This window comes from Saimiri boliviensis, chromosome 17, assembly GCF_048565385.1.
Source record: "Saimiri boliviensis isolate mSaiBol1 chromosome 17, mSaiBol1.pri, whole genome shotgun sequence".
Classification (NCBI taxonomy): Eukaryota; Metazoa; Chordata; class Mammalia; order Primates; family Cebidae; genus Saimiri; species Saimiri boliviensis.
The window spans coordinates 31,083,432-31,106,478 of NC_133465.1; the positions used below are offsets into that span (position 1 = coordinate 31,083,432).

Here is a 23,047-nt window from a genome sequence, read left to right on the forward strand (position 1 = left end):
TCCGCCCATCTCGGCCTCCCAAAGTGCTGGTATTACAGGTGTGAGCCACTGAGTCCAGCCAATATATTACATTTTTAAAAAAATTAAATAAATGAACAATTCATCTTTGCATTCATCCTAGAAGTTAGTACAAGGTAACATACATAGCCGTGGTAAAGGTTTGGCTGAATGAATAAGCAAGGCTAACCAGATACTGACAAAAATGGTGGTTAAGTCAGAAATTTATCTGTTCCTGAATTGTTCTATCAACCTTTCTTTGGGTTTTCCTTTCTCTAAATTTCTGTCCTAGTCTTCTGAGATAAGCAGAAAGGATCAGTGATAGTGGGTAAGTGTAAGTTTTTGTTTTAAGTCATTAAATGTTTTTCTAGTAATTTGGTGGGAAACCAAAATGGGAAAGAGTAAAAATCAGAACTCTCCAGTGCTCAAGATATCTTAGTCCTTTTCTTTTTTTCTTTTGGAGGGAAAAGGAGTCTCACTCTGTCACCAGGCTGGAGTGTAGTGGCATAATCACTGCAACCTTTGCCTCTTGCATTCTAGAGATTCTCCCGCCTCAGCCTCCTGAATAGCTGGGATTACTGGCACGTGCTACCAAACCCAGCTAATTTTTATATTTTTAATAGAGACAGGGTTTTGCCATGTTGAACAGGCAGGTCTCAGGCTCCTGACCTCATGCAATCCACCTGCCTCAGCCTCCCAAAGTGCTGGGATTACAGGTGTGGGCCACCGTGCCTGGCCAGTTCTTTTCTATTACCATACTTTCCAACCTATATTATTGTCATTATTTATGTGATTGTATCTTCCACTAGATTATACACCTGTTAAATCATCTACTGGTTCATTTAACAATATTTATTTTGTACCTACTCTATGTCAGGAACTGTCCTAAGTACTGGTAATGTAGCAATGATGGATCTGGAAACATAGTTGATGCTTATCTTTATGGAATAAATGAATAGGAAGTTCTTATAATATGGGAATCTTCAAAGCTCCCAGGATATAGATTTCTAGTCCTTAAAGGTACCATTATTGAAGAAAGAGTATGCTTACATATGCATATATGCATGTTGTTTCCATTGTTCTTAGTTTTTCAATGACTCCTAAGATTCCCTGAGGGTTATAGAGCTGTTTCAAAGCACTAGAGACTCTTACTGGCTGAAATGGACACATAGGTTTCCTCACTGCCTTTATGACAAGAGATTCCTATTTAAAACACTGCCCACACAAGCCAAACCTATCATCCAAACAGGGACACTTCTGAGTGAGAACTTCACAGTAATTGTACCAGAACATCAAGTAAAATCTGATACTGTCACAACAAACCAATGTGCACAGACACTCCACTAGACTTCTCATTTCCACTGGGTTTAGAATGTAATTGCTTCTAGCACAGAAGACTCACGTTACTCATATTTGTCTTCATAAAATACTAAGTTTGCTTCAAGTTAAAAATAAGCAGGCCGGGTGCGGTGGCTCAAGCCTGTAATCCCAGCACTTTGGGAGGCCGAGGCGGGTGGATCACAAGGTCGAGAGATCGAGACCAACCTGGTCAACATGGTGAAACCCCGTCTCTACTAAAAATACAAAAAATTAGCTGGGCATGGTGGCGCGTGCCTATAATCCCAGCTACTCAGGAGGCTGAGGCAGGAGAATTGCCTGAACCCAGGAGGCGGAGGTTGCGGTGAGCCGAGATCGTGCCATTGCACTCCAGCCTGGGTAACAAGAGCAAAACTCCATCTCAAAACAAAAAAAAAAAAAAAAAAAAAAAAATAAGCTTTCCCCAAAACAAACCAAATTTTTATTTCCAACCCTGTAGGTATCTAGTGCTTTCTGGGAAGGGGCCTGTTAATGTGCATTGTAGAGCATCCAAAATCCTGACTGAAGCATAATAAATTCCGTTTTCTAATCAATTAGAACTGTTTTCTCATGACTTAAATTTCAGTAGCAAACTGTTTTCATACAGATTTCCAAATAGAAACTCGAAGTATAAAATGAACAATGTAATCCTTTAAAAGCTAAGTATAAAATGAACAATGTAATCCTTTAAAAGCTGAAACATCAGCTCAGAAAAGTATATAATCTTTAAAATTATTAAATAATATATTTCCTAGATTAATAAACACTACGAAGACAAAAAGTTAAAAGATACAGAGGTCATGATAGAAGTTATTGCTCCTTCCACATCTGACTTGTCCTACATCTGTTCAACCCTGTAGGTAGATTTATAAAAACTCACAGTCTCGATACTGACTTTTTTTAGTTGCTTCAAGAAGTTATCTAAAAATGCATGGTGTTTCGAAACAGTGGTGTTTCGAAACCCACACTAAATTTTTGGTGAGCACTGATGTAATAATTTTATTACAGTTTCAGTCTCTTTAAGAAATACATGATTAACTGTATGATACTATACACTGATACTCTTACTGTATATGCACCTAGAACTCAAATTTTCTAAAACTGTATTAACTACTATATTGTTTAAAGCACCTCTGATTTAAAATGTTTGTCTATTAAAACTTGAATATATGATACATAACTCAACTTTTCTAATCTTAGATAAAGTATAATGATATGATACTGTATGTATAGTGGATGAATACTTATGATTCTTTCTTTTCCCTCACAACTTAATATAAAAATATATATTTCTGACATGATGTACTGACCCATTCAACTAAGTATTAAAAAAACCCATTAGATGCATAATATACTAATAACTTGCCCCAAACAACAGAACTTCACACAGATCTCAAAATTAGTTTCTTAAAAGCATAATTCCATGATCACTTATTTAAAATTCAAAATATTATCTACTCTAAAGTCTGTAGACATAATAATCCTCCAAATTAAAAATCATCTAAAACCATTTGTAATGCATGTGCCATATTTCTGAGATACTACAGAGGGAGCTACTGACATAGATAATAAAGTATGCTGTATTCAATATATAGTAAATGAGGTCCTATTAATCTTTAATCTTTTTATTCTTTTTATGTTTTAGGTAATATGTTTTTTATTTTTCAAGGAGAAAAATGAGAGTAAGGAAACTGAAGGTTTTTTTTTTTTTTGCTTTGGCTACAGCAAATTTATTTGTATTAAAAACATGTGGCTGGGTGCGGTGGCTCACACCTGTAATCCCAGCACTCTGGGAGGCCAAGGCAGGCAGATCACCTGAGGTCAGAAGTTTGAGAACAGGCTGGCCAACGTGGTGAAACATGGTCTGCACTAAAATACAAAATTAGCTGGGGGCCGGGCGCGGTGGCTCACGCCTATAATCCCAGCACTTTGGGAGGCCGAGACGGGTGGATCACGAGGTCAAGAGATCGAGACCATCCTGGTCAACATGGTGAAACACCGTCTCTACTAAAAATACGAAAATTAGGTGGGCATGGTGGCGTGTGCCTGTAATCCCAGCTACTCAAGAGGCTGAGGCAGGAGAATTGCCTGAACCCAGGAGACGGAGGTAGCGGTGAGCCGAGATCGCGCCATTGCACTCCAGCCTGGGTAACAAGAGCGAAACTCTGTCTCAAAAAAAAAAATTAGCAGGGCATGGTGGTGCGCTCCTGTAATCCCAGCTACTTGGGAGGCTGAGGCAGGAGAATCTCTTGAACCCAGGAGGTGGAGGCTACAGTGATCCAAGATTGTGTCATTGCATTCCAGCCTAGGCAACAAAGAGCAAAACTTCATCTTAAAACAAAACAAAACAAAAAAACAAAAAAACACAGGACAAAGAAAACTTCCCATTTAGGACATTAAAAGAATCAGCAGCAAAGGCAGAGCATATATGTAACTAAGGTATTTCTTACATTTTCATTTAATAGTTGTTCTACAATACAACTTTTCAGTATCTTATATTCCAAGCTAAATCATTCCTTCCTAAAAAGTTTTTATAATCCTGTGGCCACTATAGGTATGATTCATTTTTATGTGAAAAGAATTCAGTTTTTTCCAGTTGACACCACTACTGGAAAACGCTTACCTTTTTTCTATGCACGATTCTATGTATAGCTAAGAATTATAAGGCAGAAAACAGAAGACTACTGAAGTTTTAGGTTTGAAAGATTGGATTTTTCCATCTGTAATCAGCTGATTACTGTGTGAGTAAAGTGTCAATTTTTTAACCTGAAGCTAAAAAATTAACTGATATAAGATGAAATAAAGAAACATTTAAGTAAACGGCATACCAGAGGGTTCCATGAATATTTTATGACAAAGGCTCTTTACTTAAATATCTGTGAACAATCTTGAGGAGGAAAATTTCATAGAAACATCCTAACTAATAAAATGGGTTGAAATTTGCTACCAATAGCTCCTAAGCCACCTATACCACTCATGGTTTTAAACCCTAACTATGCTAACTTTCCCTCTGTTCTGTAAGTACGTGAAATAATGATGAATCAGAGATCTCCTAGACTCAATTAATTTATGGCCAATTAATAAGTGATTGAAAACTTTTATCTTAAAGAAGCACATAGAGTTTTCAAACCAAGTACCAAAATTAATGCCTGATATAAACAATATATGCCTGAACTGTAAGGCAGAAAATGGATATAATGAATTAACTAAGTGTTCAATGAAGAGAACCTAAGTATATATGGCATTTATTCAATATACCCATATTAACCAATTATCTTACATGGAAATGTTCTTTCCTCACATAGGGCCTATGTGCAGCAGTAAAGGGTTAACTCAGCTGACCTGAGCTGTCCAAATGCTGCACATTCCAAGTCTTCGGGACTGGCCCCTGGCTTCTAGGAAGTAACCTTTGGGCCACTGCAATATCCACCTGATAACAGTATCTTAGTATACCTGGGGCTTTGGCCATGCCAGATAGTTTATGCTAACAGTATGATTTACAGTGAATATCTGTCTGCCTGGGGTCTCAGGCTACGCTGTATTAGTTTGATCTCTGGAGGGGAAGGGAAAAAGGAGGGCTGGAGACTCAGTAATTAAGGTCAGTCACATAGGCATGGAGCATCCAGTCACAATAAAAAGGAGGGCTGGAGACTCAGTAGTTAAGGTCAGTCACATAGGCATGGAGCATCCAATCACAATAAAAACTCTTAACACCAAGGCTCAGGTAAACTTCCCTGGTTGGCAACACTTGCCCATGTTGCCATGTATCATTGCTAGAGAATTATCCCAAAGGACGAAGGAAACCTCATGCCAGGCACTTTAAATTGTTTTCCTTTCTTGATTTTAGTCTGCATGTTTTTGCTACAATAAACTGTAACCATGAGAACAACAGCTTTTCTGGGTTCTGTGAGTTCTTCTAGTGAATCACTGAACCTGAGGGTGGTCTTGGGAACCCCCAACACAAGCTAAAATATAGCAAAATTCGTATTTAATAAAGGAAATTTCTTCTAATTTCAAGTTTTGGTTTCAGCAACTTAATTTCCAAAGAGACAGAAACAGCACTACACACTAATGGGAATGCTTTCTACTACATGGATTTCCTTCCCACCAACTAAAAGGAATAAAGAGGAGTATCTCCTGGCCAGGTATAAGGTACTTCTGCTGAATAAAACAAGTGGTGATCCATTCCCACCAGCTCTCTCCTTTTCTCCAATGAGGACAGGTAATCTTCAGGAAGTCTATGAAATGGAATCATTAATGCTTTCTCAGTTGCTACAGCTGACCTACAGTTGAGGAGAAAAGAACTTTCTCAATTCTTCTCCCCTTAGGTTAATTTTGTACTTTTAAAGTAAGGGTCTGTCAGAACTATCTGGCCAGGCTCCAAGTTTCAGCTATACAAAGATATTTCTGGTCAGCCAGGAACCAGTCAAGGGACAGTCTTTTCTTTGGAATATGCAGAGCTGGAGTACCCCAAGTCCACTGAGCCAACCCTTCACTGAATAAAAGGATTAACTCCATAAAGGATTTGTGGATTAAAACATAACCAAGGATTACAGTTTCCCCCCAGTATCCAAGGGGGATTGGTTCCAGGACCCCTGAGGATATAAAAATCCATAGATGCTCAAGTCCCTTATATAAAATAATGTGGTATTTGCATATAGCCTGCATATAACCCTCTGTATGTTTTAAATCATTGCTAAATTACTTATAATGCATAATAAAATATAAATACTATATAAATAGTTGTTATATTGGTTTTTAATTTGTATCACTTTTTTGGGGGAAGGGGAGCAGGGACTCACTCTGTCCCCCAGACTATATAGTGCAGTGGTGTGATCACAGCTCACTGCAGCCTCAACCTCCCAGGCTCAGCTGATCCTTCTGCCTCAGCCTCTTGAGGAGTTGGGACTACTGCCATGTGCCACTACACCCAGCTAATTTTTTTATTTTTGGTAGAGAAAAGGTCTTGCTATGTTGCCTAGGCTGGTCTCCAACTCCTAAGCTAAAGCTATCTGTCCACCCTGCCTCAGCCTCCCAAAGTGCTGGGAATACAGGTGTGAGCCACTATGCCCAGCTATATTACTTTTTATTTTTTCCAAATATTTTCCATCCATGGATGCAATTTCACATCTATGAAGGCTGACTAGCATTCGAGAGCTTTTGTTTTATCAGATCAAAACACCTCAGCAGTGTTGATCAGTGACAATTCTATCATTACATAAGGTTTCCCAAATCCTTAGCCAGCTTAGTCTTAATTGTTCCTATTTTCTAAGGAAGTTATCAAAGATAAGTGTCTCATATGGAATTACGAATGAGATTTTCACTACCTCACTGGTGACTCAGATAAAGTATCTCGCTATTATATTGGTTCCCATTCTGAATCATAGGCCTAAAGTATTAATAAAAATGCCTGAAGTTTGAATAAACTATACTATCATGAGTTTACCAATACCAATGACTTAGGATTCCCCATCTTTTATTTAAAGCTTTACCAAGTTAAATGTGGAATGGAAACTGATAACACTTTGCCCAGGAATGTCAGAGGTTAACTTATGTCTCAATTTTTTTCATCCACTGTCCCAGGAGCTATTACCATGTATTATTTTATTATTACCATGGAGCTATCACCAGCCATTATTTTATTTTTATAGTTCATTATTATTCACAATGTCTAACTTACTATTTTTAAACATTAACAATAGTAACAGGAGAATATTAAGGCCTCTATCCTGAGAATCTCATAGGTAAGGGCTGAAAGCAAGACTACATAGTCAGAATACCTGGAACCAAATCTCCATCCTGACACTTAATAGCTCTGTAATCTTGGTCAAGTTTCTTACCTTTTGTGCCTCAGTTTCCTTTTCTGTAACAATGGAATAATCATAATACCTTCCCCAGAGAATTTTTGTAGGAATTAAATAAACTTATATGTGTAAAGAGCTTAGAATTGTGCCTGGGATCTGATAAAAACTATGTAAGTATTGGTTATTATGTCAATATCATCACTAGCACCACCATCAATCTAAGGAACATAAGACAACTTAAATTAATTCTGTAATTTTTATCTTACCCGACATGTTATAAGAAAGGGCAGTATTACTCTCTTAACTGATAGGCAGCTGTTGTATAGTAGTAAAAGCACTTTCCTGGGCTTTTTATTACAACACAGCTGCCTCAGTGGTTTCATCTGCAAAATGGGGATGGTAATAATCTATCTCATAAGACCGTGTGGGGATTAAATATCTGTTCAGATGTTCTGTTCTATGGCATCACCACACAGTTAATAATACTGAGCTCTGCCAGACACTTAGGGTTTCAAAATTACCTGGTTCCAGGTACTCAATCACTTCTGCAAGGATGAGATTTAAAATACTTGAAGGCATGAACCCCAAAAGGTGCTAGAAGAACAAATTAATTTTAAAAATTGTCCCCTTCTTTGACATTCCCTGGTTAGGATACATTTCTTCAAAATAGTCAATGTGTGGAGGTTGGAGTATGTCAAGGGCAGAGAGTACCTGAGAAAAGGAAAAAAAAAAAAAGTCAAATTTAGAGAACTAAAAAGGAAACAAAACTCAACATAAATGCAAATAAATACTAACGACTCTTTAATGAATTAAAGCTTAGTTACAATTGCCCACTGAAATTAATTAAATTTACCTGTCAGGAAACACAGTCCTAACCATTAAGATGGATTAGTAAACTTACTATCCAAAAGATTTATAAAATGAGACAGGCAATTGGGTTATACCATATATTACCAAAATCCCTGTACAGGAGAGTTTTTGAAATAAATGCCCTATTTGAAATAATCAGTGTTGCTCTAAGAGCCACATCTCATTCCTTTATTCCTCTGTTCAACAAATCTTTACCATGTGCATTCTACTTGGCAAGCACTAAGCTTTCGGGTTATCCTGTTGAACAAAATAGGCATCATCTCTGCTCTCGAGGCTAGAGAAAAGGCAAGTACTAAACAAACAGTCACAGATATGTACTTATAACATCTATTACTATGGAGGAAAAATATAAAGAAGGGTGGAGAGAAAAAGCTTCCCTGAGGTAATACTACTCTAGAATTTGAAGGTTGACTAGGAGTTGGTCAATTGATGGGCAGGCAGTGTAAAGACACTAAGGCAGATTCTAGAAACAGAAAAGCCAGTGGTTATGTAACACAGTGGGTAGTAAGAAAATAGACTAACATAAAGTATAAGAGGAAGACAGGAAATACACTACATAAGGTCTTTTTAAATCATACTAAGCATTTTCGATTTTATTCCAAGATTCATGTAAGAAAAGAAGTCACTAGGGTGAGGAAAAAACTTGATGACTTCAAGTCCTTTATAAAACCAGCATGGTCCCTGTGTAACTTCTGCCATCAAAACATAACAATTAACCCCCCTCCCAGCTGTCTAGCTATTCTTTTAAGACTTTGAATCTATCTTGCTATACTAATGAGAAATGCCAAGCTCAAAGGACATGGAAGAAACTACTTAACAGGAAATAAAGTGTGGTACAGTTCAAACTTTATGATCTGTAGCTTAGTTAAATTTTCTTTTATTACAGAGAATTTCAAACATAAAAGTGGGCAGAATAGTATAAAGAATACCCATGTAATCAATACCTGGCCTCAGTTATTCACACACATGAACATAATTTGATTTTTTACTCTCCACATATAATTCTTTACTCTCCACATATAATCCTCAAGCATATACCAAACTTATTTTAGCCATAATCAGTAAGTATCTCTAGCGAAAAAAAAAAAAGGTTAAAAACTACAATGATCAAATCTAAAATGTAAATGCTTAAAAATATCATCAAATAGTTCTCAAATTTTCCATTTTTTCAAATTTAAAAAGTCTAAATCAGTAGCTAAATAAGATTTACATACTATGATTATTAATCTAAAGGTTTCTCCACCATCTTTTGCGTTTCCTATTGCGATTTACATGTAGAAGAAACCCTGTTCATTTTAAAGGTTATTCTTGTTTCAACCAAGCATTTCTCACTATAAATTTTAAGTAAAAATTTATTTTATGTATTAAAATCTCCTGTAATGAAAAATCTTCCACTCACTTTAAAGCCAGTTAGAGGCTTTTAAGTAGTTTAGATGTTTTTATAAGGAATGTTTATATTGGGAATTTTGGTATAAACAGAAAATAAGAGATTTTCCAGTTTCTTCAAAGAATAATTTTTATCATATGACAGATACATTATTTCATTTCTATATATTTTTTAAACTATAATTAGCCAGCTATATTTCTTAAACCAATAAATTCACATAAATTTCTCATTATGTGCCGGAACAATTTTTTAGATGAATATTTGACAATTGAGGAAGGCAGTTAGAAATTAGTGTTTTACTTGACATCTTTCGGACTCTAAACTCTGTATCTGAGCAACACACATCCTGTCTAAGGGGGAAACAGAATGCAATGAATGACAGCGTCCATTATACAAAGCTATTTTACACTTCAAATCTATCTGCTATAATTAGAGGTTATCTAGAGTAAAGTGACAACCATACATTTTAAACCTTGACAGAGAAGAATGAGGCTTTCTTACTCTATATTTGATAAGGCTTTTTTTGTAGAAAAGCCATATAAAACAGGGCTAGACATATGCACTACAGGATTTAGCTGTGACTGTTAGTTCCAAAGGTATGGTATTTTAAAGTATGCCTGGAATTTTTTAAGCAACTGTTGTTTTATCCTCCTGCTCTTTCTACTCCAAAATGTTTTATCAGAGGATGGCATTCTACAGTGCTTCTAGGTGGCAAAAATAGTATTTAAACTAGCAGAAATGATCTAGGAATCTCAGAAGCAATGTAAATAAGTGAGAAGGTATAGTGTCAGAGTCAGAAACTACAGACTTCATGCCTGACACCCCATTTAAATAGCTGGAGATCCTCTATAAAACCCTACTTATTATTTGAGAAAATAAAGTACATGAGATTAGCCTTAAGATGCAAATAGGTGGACACTTTATGTATAGACTATGGCTTGTAAAGAGTTTAACCCCAAATACCACCAACTCTTCAAAGGATTTCAAATACAAAAAATGCAAGCAGACTTGTCTAATTAAAAAAGAAATTAAGGTTACATCTTTAAATGATAGTCACTACCAAACACATTTCTTAACAGTGTCTTTGCACATTTCACAAATCTTTTAAGAAACACACAAAAGCTCATTGTTAGCTGCTTTTTAGAATTTTAACCTCCATGATGTTAGAAGATTCACTATAAACTGGTTATATAAGAAAATAGCTTAGTTTCAGTCAGCCCTTTATCAATAAAATAATTAACTGCTGTGAATAATCTCAATCCTAACTATAAAGACAAGAAATTATCTGTTCATAGAACCAACATTTAGGACTCAAAGAATAAGATACCTCTAAGGAACACAGTTAAATACCATGTTAGCAAGGGGCTATTCTTTTCCCACTCTCTCCTCACAATAGATTTTAAGTCCTTTACAGTAGAGACTATGTTATTACTATTTTTTAAATAGAGTTAGGGCATAAGGTATACAAATCCTGAGTATAATGATGAATTTTTATACACACACACATTTCCATGTAAACACCACCCAGATTAAGAAATTAAGCATTTTCAATCTCCTAGAAAACCCCTTTGCCCTTTTTTCAGTCAAAACCCATCCTGGCACTGTTTTTACTTTTGTCATCGAAGATTCATTTTGCTTGCTCTTGAACTTTATACAAACTGCATAGTAAAGAGGGAAGTCTTTTGTGTATAGATTCTTTCATTTACTGTTATGCCTGTGAGAGTTATCCATGTTCCTGTGTGAATCAGTGGTTCATCCTTTTTGGCGATGTGCAGTGTGCTATTATATCACAAAGTACTTATCCAGAGTACTGTTGGCAGACCTTTATACTATTTCCAATTTCTAGCTATTATGTATAATGCTGCTATGAATATTTCTTGTACACTCTTTTGGTAAATATATGCATTCATTTCTCTTGAGTGTATACTAAATAGAATTGCTGGATCATTGGGTAGGTGGATATTTAGGTTTAGTACAAATTGCCAGTTTTCTGTAGTAGTTTTATAAATTTATCCTCTCACTAGCAATGGATTAGAGTTTTAGTTGATCTATGTCCTTGCCAACAGTTGTTACTGTCAGTCTTTTTAATTTCAACCAGTCTGTTGGGTATGTAGTGTTAACTCAATGTCATTTTAATTTACATTTCTCTGATGACTAATGACTTTAAACACTTTAATATGTTATCCCCTTTTGTGAAAATTTTCATCAAGTCTTTGGGCAAAACATCTTGAGTTATAGAAGCTCTTTATATGGTATTTAGATGCATAATTCACAGTCTGAAAAATATCAAGTAAAACACTCCTATTTGTCTTCTTCAAACACTGAATATTTACTTTAAAAATTGTTCTAGCCCGTAACATATCTGAAAACAAGTATTTTGTTCGACATACATTTGAGGTCTGTCTTTTCATTCTCTTAACTTTCTATGAACATTTAGTTCTTAACATTAATGTTAATGATAATTAACATTAATGGTGTCCAATTTAACAGTTTTTTTATGGCTGTTTTACCTGTTCAGTTAAAACATCTTTGCTTATCTCAGTCATGAAGATATTTGCCTAGGTTTTATTCTAGAAGTTTTACTATTTTACCTTTCACATTTAAGTCTATGATCCATTTTGAATTAATTTATGTATATAGCTAAGATTAATTTTTTAAATATGGATATCTCATGGACTCAGAACTGTTTATTGAAATGGTCACCCATTCCCCAATGGATTACAGTGGCACTTCTCTTGCAAATCAGGTGAACATACATGTGGTACACCAGTTTACAAATTTTCTATTCTGTTCCATTCATCTATTTGTCTCTCCTTGTTCCCTATCTTGTGCTTTATACCTTCTGTTGCTCAATACCTGGGATTCAGTCTCAATATCAGACAACAGTCTCAATATGAATTTCTAACTTTGCTCAACCTCTTTAAGATTGTGTGGACTATTTTAGATCTTGTGCATTTCCGTTAAGTTTTAGAATGTTGTAAATTTCCATACCTATATACACATAAAATGCTGCTGAGACTGTGATTAGGATTACACTAAAATGTACTTGAGAAGAAAAGACATATCAATCACACTGAGTCTTCCAATCCATGGACATGGGAGACTGCATTATTTTAAATGTGTTAATAATCTGCCCAGAACCACAAACTTTAGGTACATAGCAAACAAAACCAAATTCCCTGAAAAGTAACCTACCTCTACAGTATCCTTTGCTTTTTCCAACTCAGTGGCTTAACAGTTAGTATTAGTTAGCACTTATTATTACTAATGTCTGAACAGCATGTCTGTATTGTGAGGCCATATCTGTTTTTCCCATATTTTATGATTCTGTAACCTACTTATGAGCTCAAAGAGGTGTTGTTTGGGTTAGGTCAGACTATTCAAAGGAAAATGAATGATGCTTCTTTGTCTCATTCTAGCCCTCTCTGGAGCACTCCAGAGCTAGGACAAGAAAAAATAACCCCATGGCCGGGCGCGGTGGCTCAAGCCTGTAATCCCAGCATTTTGGGAGGCCGAGGCGGGTGGATCACGAGGTCAAGAGATCGAGACCATCCTGGCCAACATGGTGAAACACCGTCTCTACTAAAAATATAAAAAATTAGCTGGGCATGGTGGCACGTGCCTGTAATCCCAGCTACTCAGGAGGCTGAGGCAGGAGAATTGCCTGAACCCAGGAGGCGGAGGCTGCGGTGAGCCGAGATCGCGCCATTGCACTCCAGCCTGGGTAACAAGAGCGAAACTCCGTCTCAAAAAAAAATAAAATAAAATAACCCCAAGAGAGAGTTATCATTCCAGGACCTTAGATTTCTTTTATTTCTGTCATTTTCATTCACTCACTCACTCTTGAAATAGACTGGCTACCTACTGTATACTTAGTGTTATTGTCTAAAGACAAGAAAAATGTCAAATACATGTGTTACAGAGGCTCTTGGCAGGAATCAACAGACCCTAAGGGGGCTTGAAACGGGCTTTGGAGGACAAGTAAAAGCCTAAAATGACATTAAAACTGTGTATATGTGTATTTTTCCAAAAGAGGATTCAGAGCTTTCATCTCAAAGGAGTACAAGATGTAAAAAACCTCAATCATCACTTTCCCTGCTGATCATATTAAAACTATGCATGTATATACACACAAGCACAGGCACATAGGTGCACAGAGAGAATATTCTGCCAGATTTTACAAAAGCTCAGACAGATACTAGTAAAAAGCCTAAACACCAATTTTTAGAAAGCTAAACCCATTTCTGTTTTCCCAAGTTACTTCAAGGTGAATGTATTCTTTAAGATGAAGTAGCTACTCGTGTGTGCGTGTGTGCGTGTGTGTGTGTGTGTGTGTGCGCACGAGTAAAAATTCATTCAGATCACCTGAAATCAATGAATTTGATACAGCGACTTTGAAGTTTCCTTTCAAAAGAAAATCTAAAGCCTCCCAGGCTTTGTTGCTATTCTCTGATACATAAAAAGCCATCCAAATTAAAATCCAACCTTCCAACAATGACCAAAATCTTTCTAAATGACATTTTTATCATGACATTCCTTTGTTCTTCAATCAAATCTTGTTCTCAAAAGGCTCATATTAATATTTTCCTTCTCTGTTCAATGCATCTTTGAGTTTCTAAGTCCACAATAATTTCTCAAGTACCACCTGAGAAGCTTTAAAAAAAAAAAATCACAGATACCTGGGCCTCAACTCCAGATACAATTTAGTAGGTGTAAGGTGAGACCCATGAATCTGTGTTTTAAGGCCCCTCTCTTCAGGGAATCTTTTAATATATTTCTAGGTTTTGGCTGTCCAGCTCTTTGCTATGCACACTGCTGTCCTGCCTTAATATTTAACCACACAGGCAGCCCTCCCACAGTACTTTTATCATAGTATTTATCACATCATGAAAGTCATTACAACTATTTGAAGGTAAAAACCCCAGAAGCTAATATAGTTTAGGCATATAGGATGTGCACAACAAATGTTTGCTGAATTGATGAACATGGGCTCTAGAGCAAGACAGATTTACAGTCCAATCTGTGCCACCTTAACCTTGGTCAAGTTACTTTAGCCTCTGGTTCCTCCTTCATAAAATAGGGTTAACCAGCCCTATCTGACAAGATTTTTAAGGAGTAAATGAATTAATATATGTAAAGCATCTAGTAATTTCCAGACACACAGCAGTATGTATTAAACATACCCCTTCAAAAAGTAAGTGATTTAAGCCTTTATTGTATCCTCCACATGACCTAGCACTGCATTTCTTACACAGGACACAATAAATAAACATTTGCTGCCTTAACTAGATCAAATAACAGTTGCCTCTTAGATAGGCATTCCACACATACTAGGTATGCTGGCCCTGAGATCCTTTTGGAAATAGACAGCAGAAATTCATTATACATAAACAGTGGTGCTGTGCCAGCTTCAACTATGTGGCTCACTTTTAAGCACTTTCACAGATGTTACAGGCACTCTTCTCTGATAGAGCTCAGCAGCTCCAAACAGTGGTTGTGTGTGTGTTGAACAGATTTATATGCATTAAAAAAATTTAATTTCTGCAACAACCATATATAGTTTTGTTTGTTTTGTTTTTTAAAAATTAAGAGACCAGGGGAGAGCATGAATGAAGTTCCCCAGTACCACAAATTATGCAGTTGAGTTTCCCACATTTGGGGAAATCACGGGGGTCAGTGCATCCGGAGTGCAATGCCCTGGGAATAGGATCTTCGTGATCATGGTATCTCCCCTGCCAGGTTAAGTATGCCATATACAATTTTTAAAATGCTTTTACCATGTCTGCTTTGAAAATGAAAAAACTTAAAGCTTGGAGAAATTAAGGTCCAACACACACCAGTAAAAAATAGTAGAGCCAAAATTCAAACCTAGTTCTGACTTCAAAGTACAGCTCTTAGAAACTATATTAGAATTGGTTGTATGTTTTAATTGGTGTGATTTGCAGTTTTATTTCTTAACACCATTCCCTCTGATACTGTCTTTATAACTTAATTAGTTATTAGGAATGAGTCACAAGCAAAAAATACCAACTAGACAAACAGCAGCTTATTACACAATCCCTCCTTTATAGAAGAGGCCAAGATTGGTCTGAATATAGTAAGCCATTGACATCATTATTAGGCAAATTTCTTTTTTCTTTGTCTTTCTATTTTTTTTAAGATGGTGTCTCACTCTGTGCCCAGGCTGGAGTGCAGTGTCACGATCTTGGCTCACTGCAACCTCTGCCTCCCAGGCTCAAGCGATCCTCCTACCTCAGCCTCCTGAGTAGCTGGGACTATGAGCGTGTGCCACCACACCCAGCTAATTTTTTATTTTTTGTAGAGATGGGGTTTTGCCATGTTGTCCAGGTTGGTCTTGAACTCCAGGACTCAATGATCCAGCTGCCTTGGTCTCCCAAAGTGCTGAGATTACAGGCATGAGCCACTGCACACGGCCCCAAGTAAGGAAATTTCTGATGCCACCCTTGAAATATTTCTTCATCATGGATACCTTTACTTGAGTCTCTGACAATGAAAGAAGTTCTGCACTCTTTGATGCTGAGGCAACACACTAAGGCAAAGTCAAGAAATAACTAAGAAAGAACTAAACATCATTCTAAAGTATTTCTAAAATCTGAGGAACTGGTTGTAAAATAGGAACTCAAGTGGTATTGTGTGTGTGTGTGTGTGTGCAGTGGTGTGATCCTAACTCACTGCAACCTTGAACTCCTGGGCTCACATGATCTTCCCACCTCAGCCTCCCAAGTAGCTGAGACTAAAGATATATACCACCACACTCAGCTAATTTAAAAAACTTTCTTCTTTAGAGATGAGGTCTCATGACGTTGTTCAGGCTGGTCTTGAACTCTTGGACTCAAGTTATCCTACCACCTCAGCCTTCTGAGTAGCTAGGATTACAGATGCAGCCATTGTCCCTGGCTTCAACTGGCATTTTGAAATATATTAAAACAAATATATTGTTAGGCAGTTCCAATTGACTAAAACACAGCAATACATTTTTAAAAAATTTAAGGAAAGAGAATTTCAAGAGGAATAATCAATAAAATTAAATACGTCAAACCAAGGAGCTTTGAGTGAACCATATGGTAAATTTCATACTCCCAGTTTTAACAAATACCTCAAACGTTTGCAAATTAGTTTCTTAAAGTGAGATTAAAACTCTGGCCAAAGTTCTAAAGTTTTTTGTGCAAATAAACACTCAGACTCACAAGAAATCATAATTTTTTTCTGATAAAATTTTTATTATGGCAATTAAAATAGCATAGGTTGAGTACTATGTAAAGAACTTGAGGCAGTTTTTCTTTTCACATGAAACTGAAAATAGATTCTAATGCTGGCAACTTCCAGGTAAATTTTACATGTATCGAATTTTTAATTAAGAATTAATTAAAGGGAAGCTCTGTCAAAGCACAATAAGTCTATTTGTTTGTAAGTCTTCACATCTCTAAACACAGTCAAAAACAAACTAGCCTATGTAACCTTAAGGGATATACTATTTTTATCGGATAAACTGTTTCCCACGTCTCTAATGTAATCTGATTAAAAATATTAAGAGATAAAGATAAGACACTTAAAATTAAGGGTCAATTATTTCCACTTAAATCTCTCACTATATAAATCACTACAGTCTATTTTTGTGTTGAATATTAGTATTATTCCTCAGCTAAACATCAATATTGGCTTTGCATCAATCAATATTTATCTGTCAATCATCAATCAATATTTATCTGTCAATCAATCAATCTTAGAATTCACTTACACTTGCTCTTTGTTCAGTCACAAAAAGGGTCTACTTTGTCTCAGGTTTCTAAGCCCCTCAATAAAAATCATGGTTGTGGTTTCTTTCCATTAATAACCTATTTTCCCTATAAATACATGCTCCTTTTCTGTGGGCTTTAAACACATTTAGTAGCTTGTATTCTTGGAATTAAAAAAGACATTCAGATTGACAAATGGGAGTACACACCACAATTCAGAAGCCAGTGTGAAACTTAATAGGTTCAATGTTTCCTGATTGGGAGTTTAGAACTTATGCATGTCATACAATTCACAGTGTAATTTTTAAACTTCGAAATTAAATGCTGATAAAATATACTAGCCAGGTGAGTCGAATATGCTGCTGAGGGTGAAAACCACTAATCTCGATAGTGAAAATTTAAGACAGTCATAGAGAGACATAAAGAGTGTATATAAAAGGAAAGCAAAGCACTGAAAGACTACAGCTTAGAAAACTTTTTGTGTGTGCACACCTGTTTTAGTAAGAATGTATACATTAGAAGCCTATCGATAAGTATTCACCTATAACCTCACAGGTGCACTTATTGCTTTTCACAGTTTGGCATAAAACTGTAGTCAATTTCCAAATTTTACTTATAGATGCCCTTTTTTTGCACTTTACTAATTCAACGCAGGAGGCTTAGAAAATAGTTTTCCCCAAATACTAATTTCACTTACATTATCATGCTTAAAAAAACACAACATCTTCAATTCCCGGAAGACCCTTTTGCAAGAGACCAGATTCTGGAAGACGTTGGGCATCTTTTTGAGCGCTACTCTCTTTCCATCTCTTGGATCTGTTACTGACCTAAAGAAGCAATATTTGGGGAAGGGGGAAAAAAAGACAGAGAAATCATTCCACACCTTGTTTTCCAATATTTCAGGTCATGACAATATCTTTATCTTAAAACACTCAACATTATCTGCTTAATGAAGCTTCAGGTATCAGTAAGAAAGATAAAAGAGTACACATCTAAAATTAAAGAGATGTTTCGTCACCCAACTCATCTTCCATGCTTAACGGAAAAAAAAAAAAATCCCTGTCTAAATTTCCATAAACATTTACTCTTTCTGAGAGGTCACTTAACACATCTGAAGTAGGAGAGGTATTAGTGAGAAAGCCAGTTTAAGAATGGGAAAAAAGCAAACATACAGAAGCAGCATAGATAACTAATCTGATCAAAGTCAAATCAATTTTATGCTTTATTTTCAGAAGTACATTTGAGAGGGAAGACACGTTCAAACACAATTTAAATATTTTGGTTTCTTATGTATATGAACATCTTTTAGTAATACAGACTTCAATATAAGCAGCAGCTGAACAACATCCCCTCCTTGGAAGTCTTAGTGCCAGCTTAGGGATCCCTCTAGCTCCCAAGTAATGATAACCTTATCCGTTTTATTTCCCAGCTCTTAGTGTGGTAGTTGCTTCTTGCAGATACGATCTCTTTAATAACTGTGCCTCCCCCCGACGTTTTTTCCTCTCTTTTAGCCTTCTAACACCTATATAACCAATTCCCTGTATTACATTTCCCTATGTTTGAAATAGCAGTGCAGTTTCTGTTTTTCTGCCTGGACTCAGTTGATACATATTAATCAAAGAGTTAAAAGAAATATCAAATCGGTCTCCCTGGCTCATGCCTGTAATCCCAGCACTTGTGGGTGGATCACCTGAGGCCAGGCTGCCAACACGGTGAAACCCTGTCTCTACTAAAAATACAAAAATTAGCTGGATGTGGTGGCGGGTGCCTGTAATCCCAGCTACTTGGAAGGCTGGGGCATGAGAATCACTTGAACCAGGAGGTGGCAGTTGCAATGGGCCAAGATTGCACCACTGCACTCCAGCCTGGATGACAGAGTGAGACTCTGTCTCAAAAAAAGAGAAAGAAAGAAAGAAAGGAGGGAAGGAAGGGAGGAAGGGAGGAAGGGAGGGAGGGAGGGAGGAAGGAAGGAGAAAGAAAGAAAAGAAAAGAAAGGAAAAGAAATATCTATAAATTGAGTATACATGGCCAATTGGTCATTTGGCAAATTGACTTTTCATGAATTAACCTAGAGCTTTTTTTTTTTCCTTCTACTCGTCACAGTAAGATTGGTTGTTCTGGTAGAATTTATTCCTGTTCAATTTTTTAAGTTAAATTCATGCCTAACATTATCAGCTATTATCATTCAGCCCCTGTTCTGATCATCCAATGCTCTAAGTATTTATTCCTCCTAAATTTGTGTCCTTTTAAAATTTGAGATTGGGCTCAGTGGCTTATGCCTGTGTTCCCAGCACTTTGGGAGGCCAAGGCAGGAGGATTGCCTGAGACCAGGAATTTGAGAACAGCCTTGGCAATACAGCAAGACTGTGTATTTAAAAAAAAAAAAAAATTGATCCATGTGACATTAATGTCTCTTTCCAAGTTATAAAGTTTAGAACAGGACTGAGAGTAGATCTCTGCAACAGATATAATACTAGAAATCATCAACAAGACTGTCATCCAATCATTTACCTTGAGTATGGATATTTGATTACTCATTCTATGAACTACAATCACTCAATTTCTTCCTCCCATCCATAAGGAAATCAGACATCCATCAAATTGCTTTCCTGAAAATAAAAATTCCTAGTATCTACGTATCTGTCTAAAAACCATATCAAACTTCTTTATGGATTCATTTTAGTGATCACTACTTCCTTTTCTAAGTGCTCATGAAATGCTGAAATGATGTATTCCAGTATTTTTTTTCCTCAACATGGTGCTATTTCTATTAAGTATTCTAGTATTTTTTAAAAAATACAATGACTTCATTTTCTTCTACTGGCTGAAATTTTGATAAAACAATTATTATCTACTTATTATTATTATTTTTTAGAGACAGGGTCTCACTGTCACCCAGGCTGGAGTGCAGTGGCACAATCATAGCTCACTGTAGCCTGGAACTCTTGTGCTCAGGCAGTCTTCCTGCCTCAGCCTTTCGGAGTAGCTGGGACTACAGGCAATTAAGTATTAACATTTTTGAGTTTCAGTAGCTTCATATGCAACTCAAGTAGGCCAGGAGACCTAACATTCATGACTGTTGCTTAAAAAATACTAACCCAGGCAGGGCGCAGTGGCTCACACCTGTTAATTTAATCCCAGCACTTTGGGAGGCTGAGACAGGAGGATCACTTGAGGCCAGGAGTTTGAGACCAGCCTTGGCCACAAAGTGAGACCCTGTTTGTAATACAATTACACACACACACACACACCCCAACCCAAATCTGCAATACTGATTAAAATCCACATAAACTAGAAAAATCGGAGGGGACACTGATATACTGATATATTCAGACTATTAGTTAGAAGTACTTTTTGTTTAAATGTACTTCTTAAGTATTTAGCTAATAGGAGAGAAAAACATCAGTGAAATACGGAAAAGGGAAATCTTCAGATCACACATTGTATTCAACTGTCACATCTCTTTGGTCTTCTCTAAGCTAGAAGTTACTTGGCATGTCTTTCATGACTACCATTTTTGAAATATACAGACCAGGCCAGTTACTTTGAAGACTAGTCCTTAACTTGGGTTTGGTGTTTTCTCATGAATAGATTCAGATTACTCATTTTTGATATAAACAACAAAGGAACTGATGCCTTCTCAGTGCATCATCTCAGGAGGCACATAATGTCAATATGTCCCATTACTGGTAACTTTCATCACTTGAATGAGGTGTCTGCCACGTTTCTCCACTATAAAGTTACTATTTTTTTCCCTTTGTAACTGTATTAATATCCTATTTCTCACTGAACTTTGACCCATTAACTTTAGCATCCATTCACGATTTTTGCCTGAATCATGACGATGGTTGCCAAATGACAATTCAGTAATTTTAATATTTTTAACAGTTGGCCTGGCACAATAAATATTAGTTTCTAAACATAAGGTAAATTGATTTAACACCATGCCCTTTCCAAAGGCTTCATACAATACTTCTTCCTAACTTCTGACTACTTCTTACTGGTCACCCTATTATGGTGAGAAAAGCCACTAAAGGAGATAAACCTACTCCTGAAAATACTTCACACAGGCTCAAGGCGAGTACTGTATCTTATAATGTTTTAAGGTAAAATTTACAAAGCAGCATTTTATTTTATTATTCATACAAAGGCCAGTCATGTCTGTGGCTGGTAACAACCTAACTCTAATGAATGTGAATGGCAGTGCAGTAATTTCACGCCATGTTGAGTTTGTTCTCTCTTAACTTGAGGTAGCAGATGCTTTGGTTCAGCACAAACAGTACCACTGAACACAGATAAGTGCGGAACATGTTATACAGGAATTCTTTTTATTTTCTTTGTTACTCAAAGGTTTGTGGCGCTTAGTTTCTCTGCTGCTGCAATACAATGGTTATTCTAACTGCACTTGCTAATGAAGCTCCAGCTGTAGAAATAATGAACAACATTTAGGACAACTTTCTTCATTTCAGAAAAAAGGAGCCATCCTTATGCCTACAATTCTGGGGCAGTTACTTTCTCTGCTGAACACTGGATGCCTTAAATAAAATAGTACTTCTGTCATTTAAACAGCCAAGTTATACTAACAGGAGTTTATTTTCTAAGTTTTAAATTAATACTTCAAACAGCATGTTAAAAATAGTTACAAGGGTCTTGAGAAAAAATCCTTTCTTATATCTGTCCAGAGTTTAACAATACTTCTTTGTACCTACAAATTCAACTGTTTTTCAAAAAGCCAGAAGAATCCACAAGTCATGTTTCAGAGAGACACAGAGTTGATCGAAAGAGTACAATAACAAAAACAGGAAGCATTTTAGATCTGTTGAGGTCATTTTGTTGAGTTTTCTTAATCCTAGAAAACTGAACACTGTCACAAATCTGCTTAAATTACTGACAAGCAGCAAAGTTGTAATGAAACAAAAGTGAAACTTATTATTGGGAATACTTTCTCAGGCACTAAAACGTCATTTAAAACATCTTTTTTTTTTTTTTTTTTGAGACGGAGTTTCGCTCTTGTTACCCAGGCTGGAGTGCAATGGCGCGATCTCGGCTCACTGCAACCTCCGCCTCCTGGGTTCAGGCAATTCTCCTGCCTCAGCCTCCTGAGTAGCTGGGATTACAGGCATGCACCACCACGCCCAGCTAATTTTTTGTATTTTTAGTAGAGACGGGGTTTCACCATGTTGACCAGGATGGTCTCGATCTCTCGACCTTGTGATCCACCCGCCTTGGCCTCCCAAAGTGCTGGGATTACAGGCTTGAGCCACCGCGCCCGGCCTTAAAACATCTTTAAGTCAGCAAGAATCTCCAAGAAATTATGTTTTTCTATGTAAAGAATCCCCCATGTTTTAGCAGTTTTAAAGTTCATGTTTCTGATACATGTTTTTAGCTATTCAAAGCAAATAAATAACTTATAATAAAAAGAGTGCTTTGACTTGGTTTTAAAAAATCAGGTTCTTCTAATTCTATTCACGTAAAGCTGTAATCAGTAATCCTCCATTTCTTGCTATATATACTACAATTACTATGTCAACTATACCAATGCAGTACACATCTCAGTAATAGAACCTCCTAACTAGACTCTAAATATTTAGATTATTGTCTTTACATTTATTTTGAAATTCATTTCCTTATTTTTACTTGTATTTAGATTAATTCTGCTTCAAAAAAAATAGCAAAATAAGGCAAAATTTTGGACAACGAACAAGCCTAGGAAATGTATCCTATAGGTACCTTGGTCCTTGTTATATGTTCAAGGATACACAAGAAATTAATGTAATAAATTACAGAAGAAACAATTTTATTTCTCACTGGTCTAATTAGAATTTTAACAGGCCATTATCTGTGTGTACTCATCATATTTACAGAGTTGTACACAA

The 23,047-nt window shown here is 36.4% G+C and overlaps 1 protein-coding gene and 1 pseudogene across 1 annotated transcript in view; both read right to left on the minus strand.

The window, feature by feature from the left end:
* Nucleotides 1-23,047, minus strand: part of NLK (nemo like kinase) — a 169,657-nt gene that overhangs the window by 61,575 nt on the left and 85,035 nt on the right. Inside the window, exons 2-3 of the mRNA XM_003931405.4 lie at nt 17,869-17,998; nt 7,813-7,868 (exon numbers count right to left, since the gene is read on the minus strand). Of these exons, the coding sequence (XP_003931454.2) occupies nt 7,813-7,868; nt 17,869-17,998 (186 nt within the window). The remainder of the gene's footprint in view (nt 1-7,812; nt 7,869-17,868; nt 17,999-23,047) is intronic.
* On the minus strand, nt 15,009-15,162 carry LOC120367080 (U1 spliceosomal RNA; annotated as a pseudogene).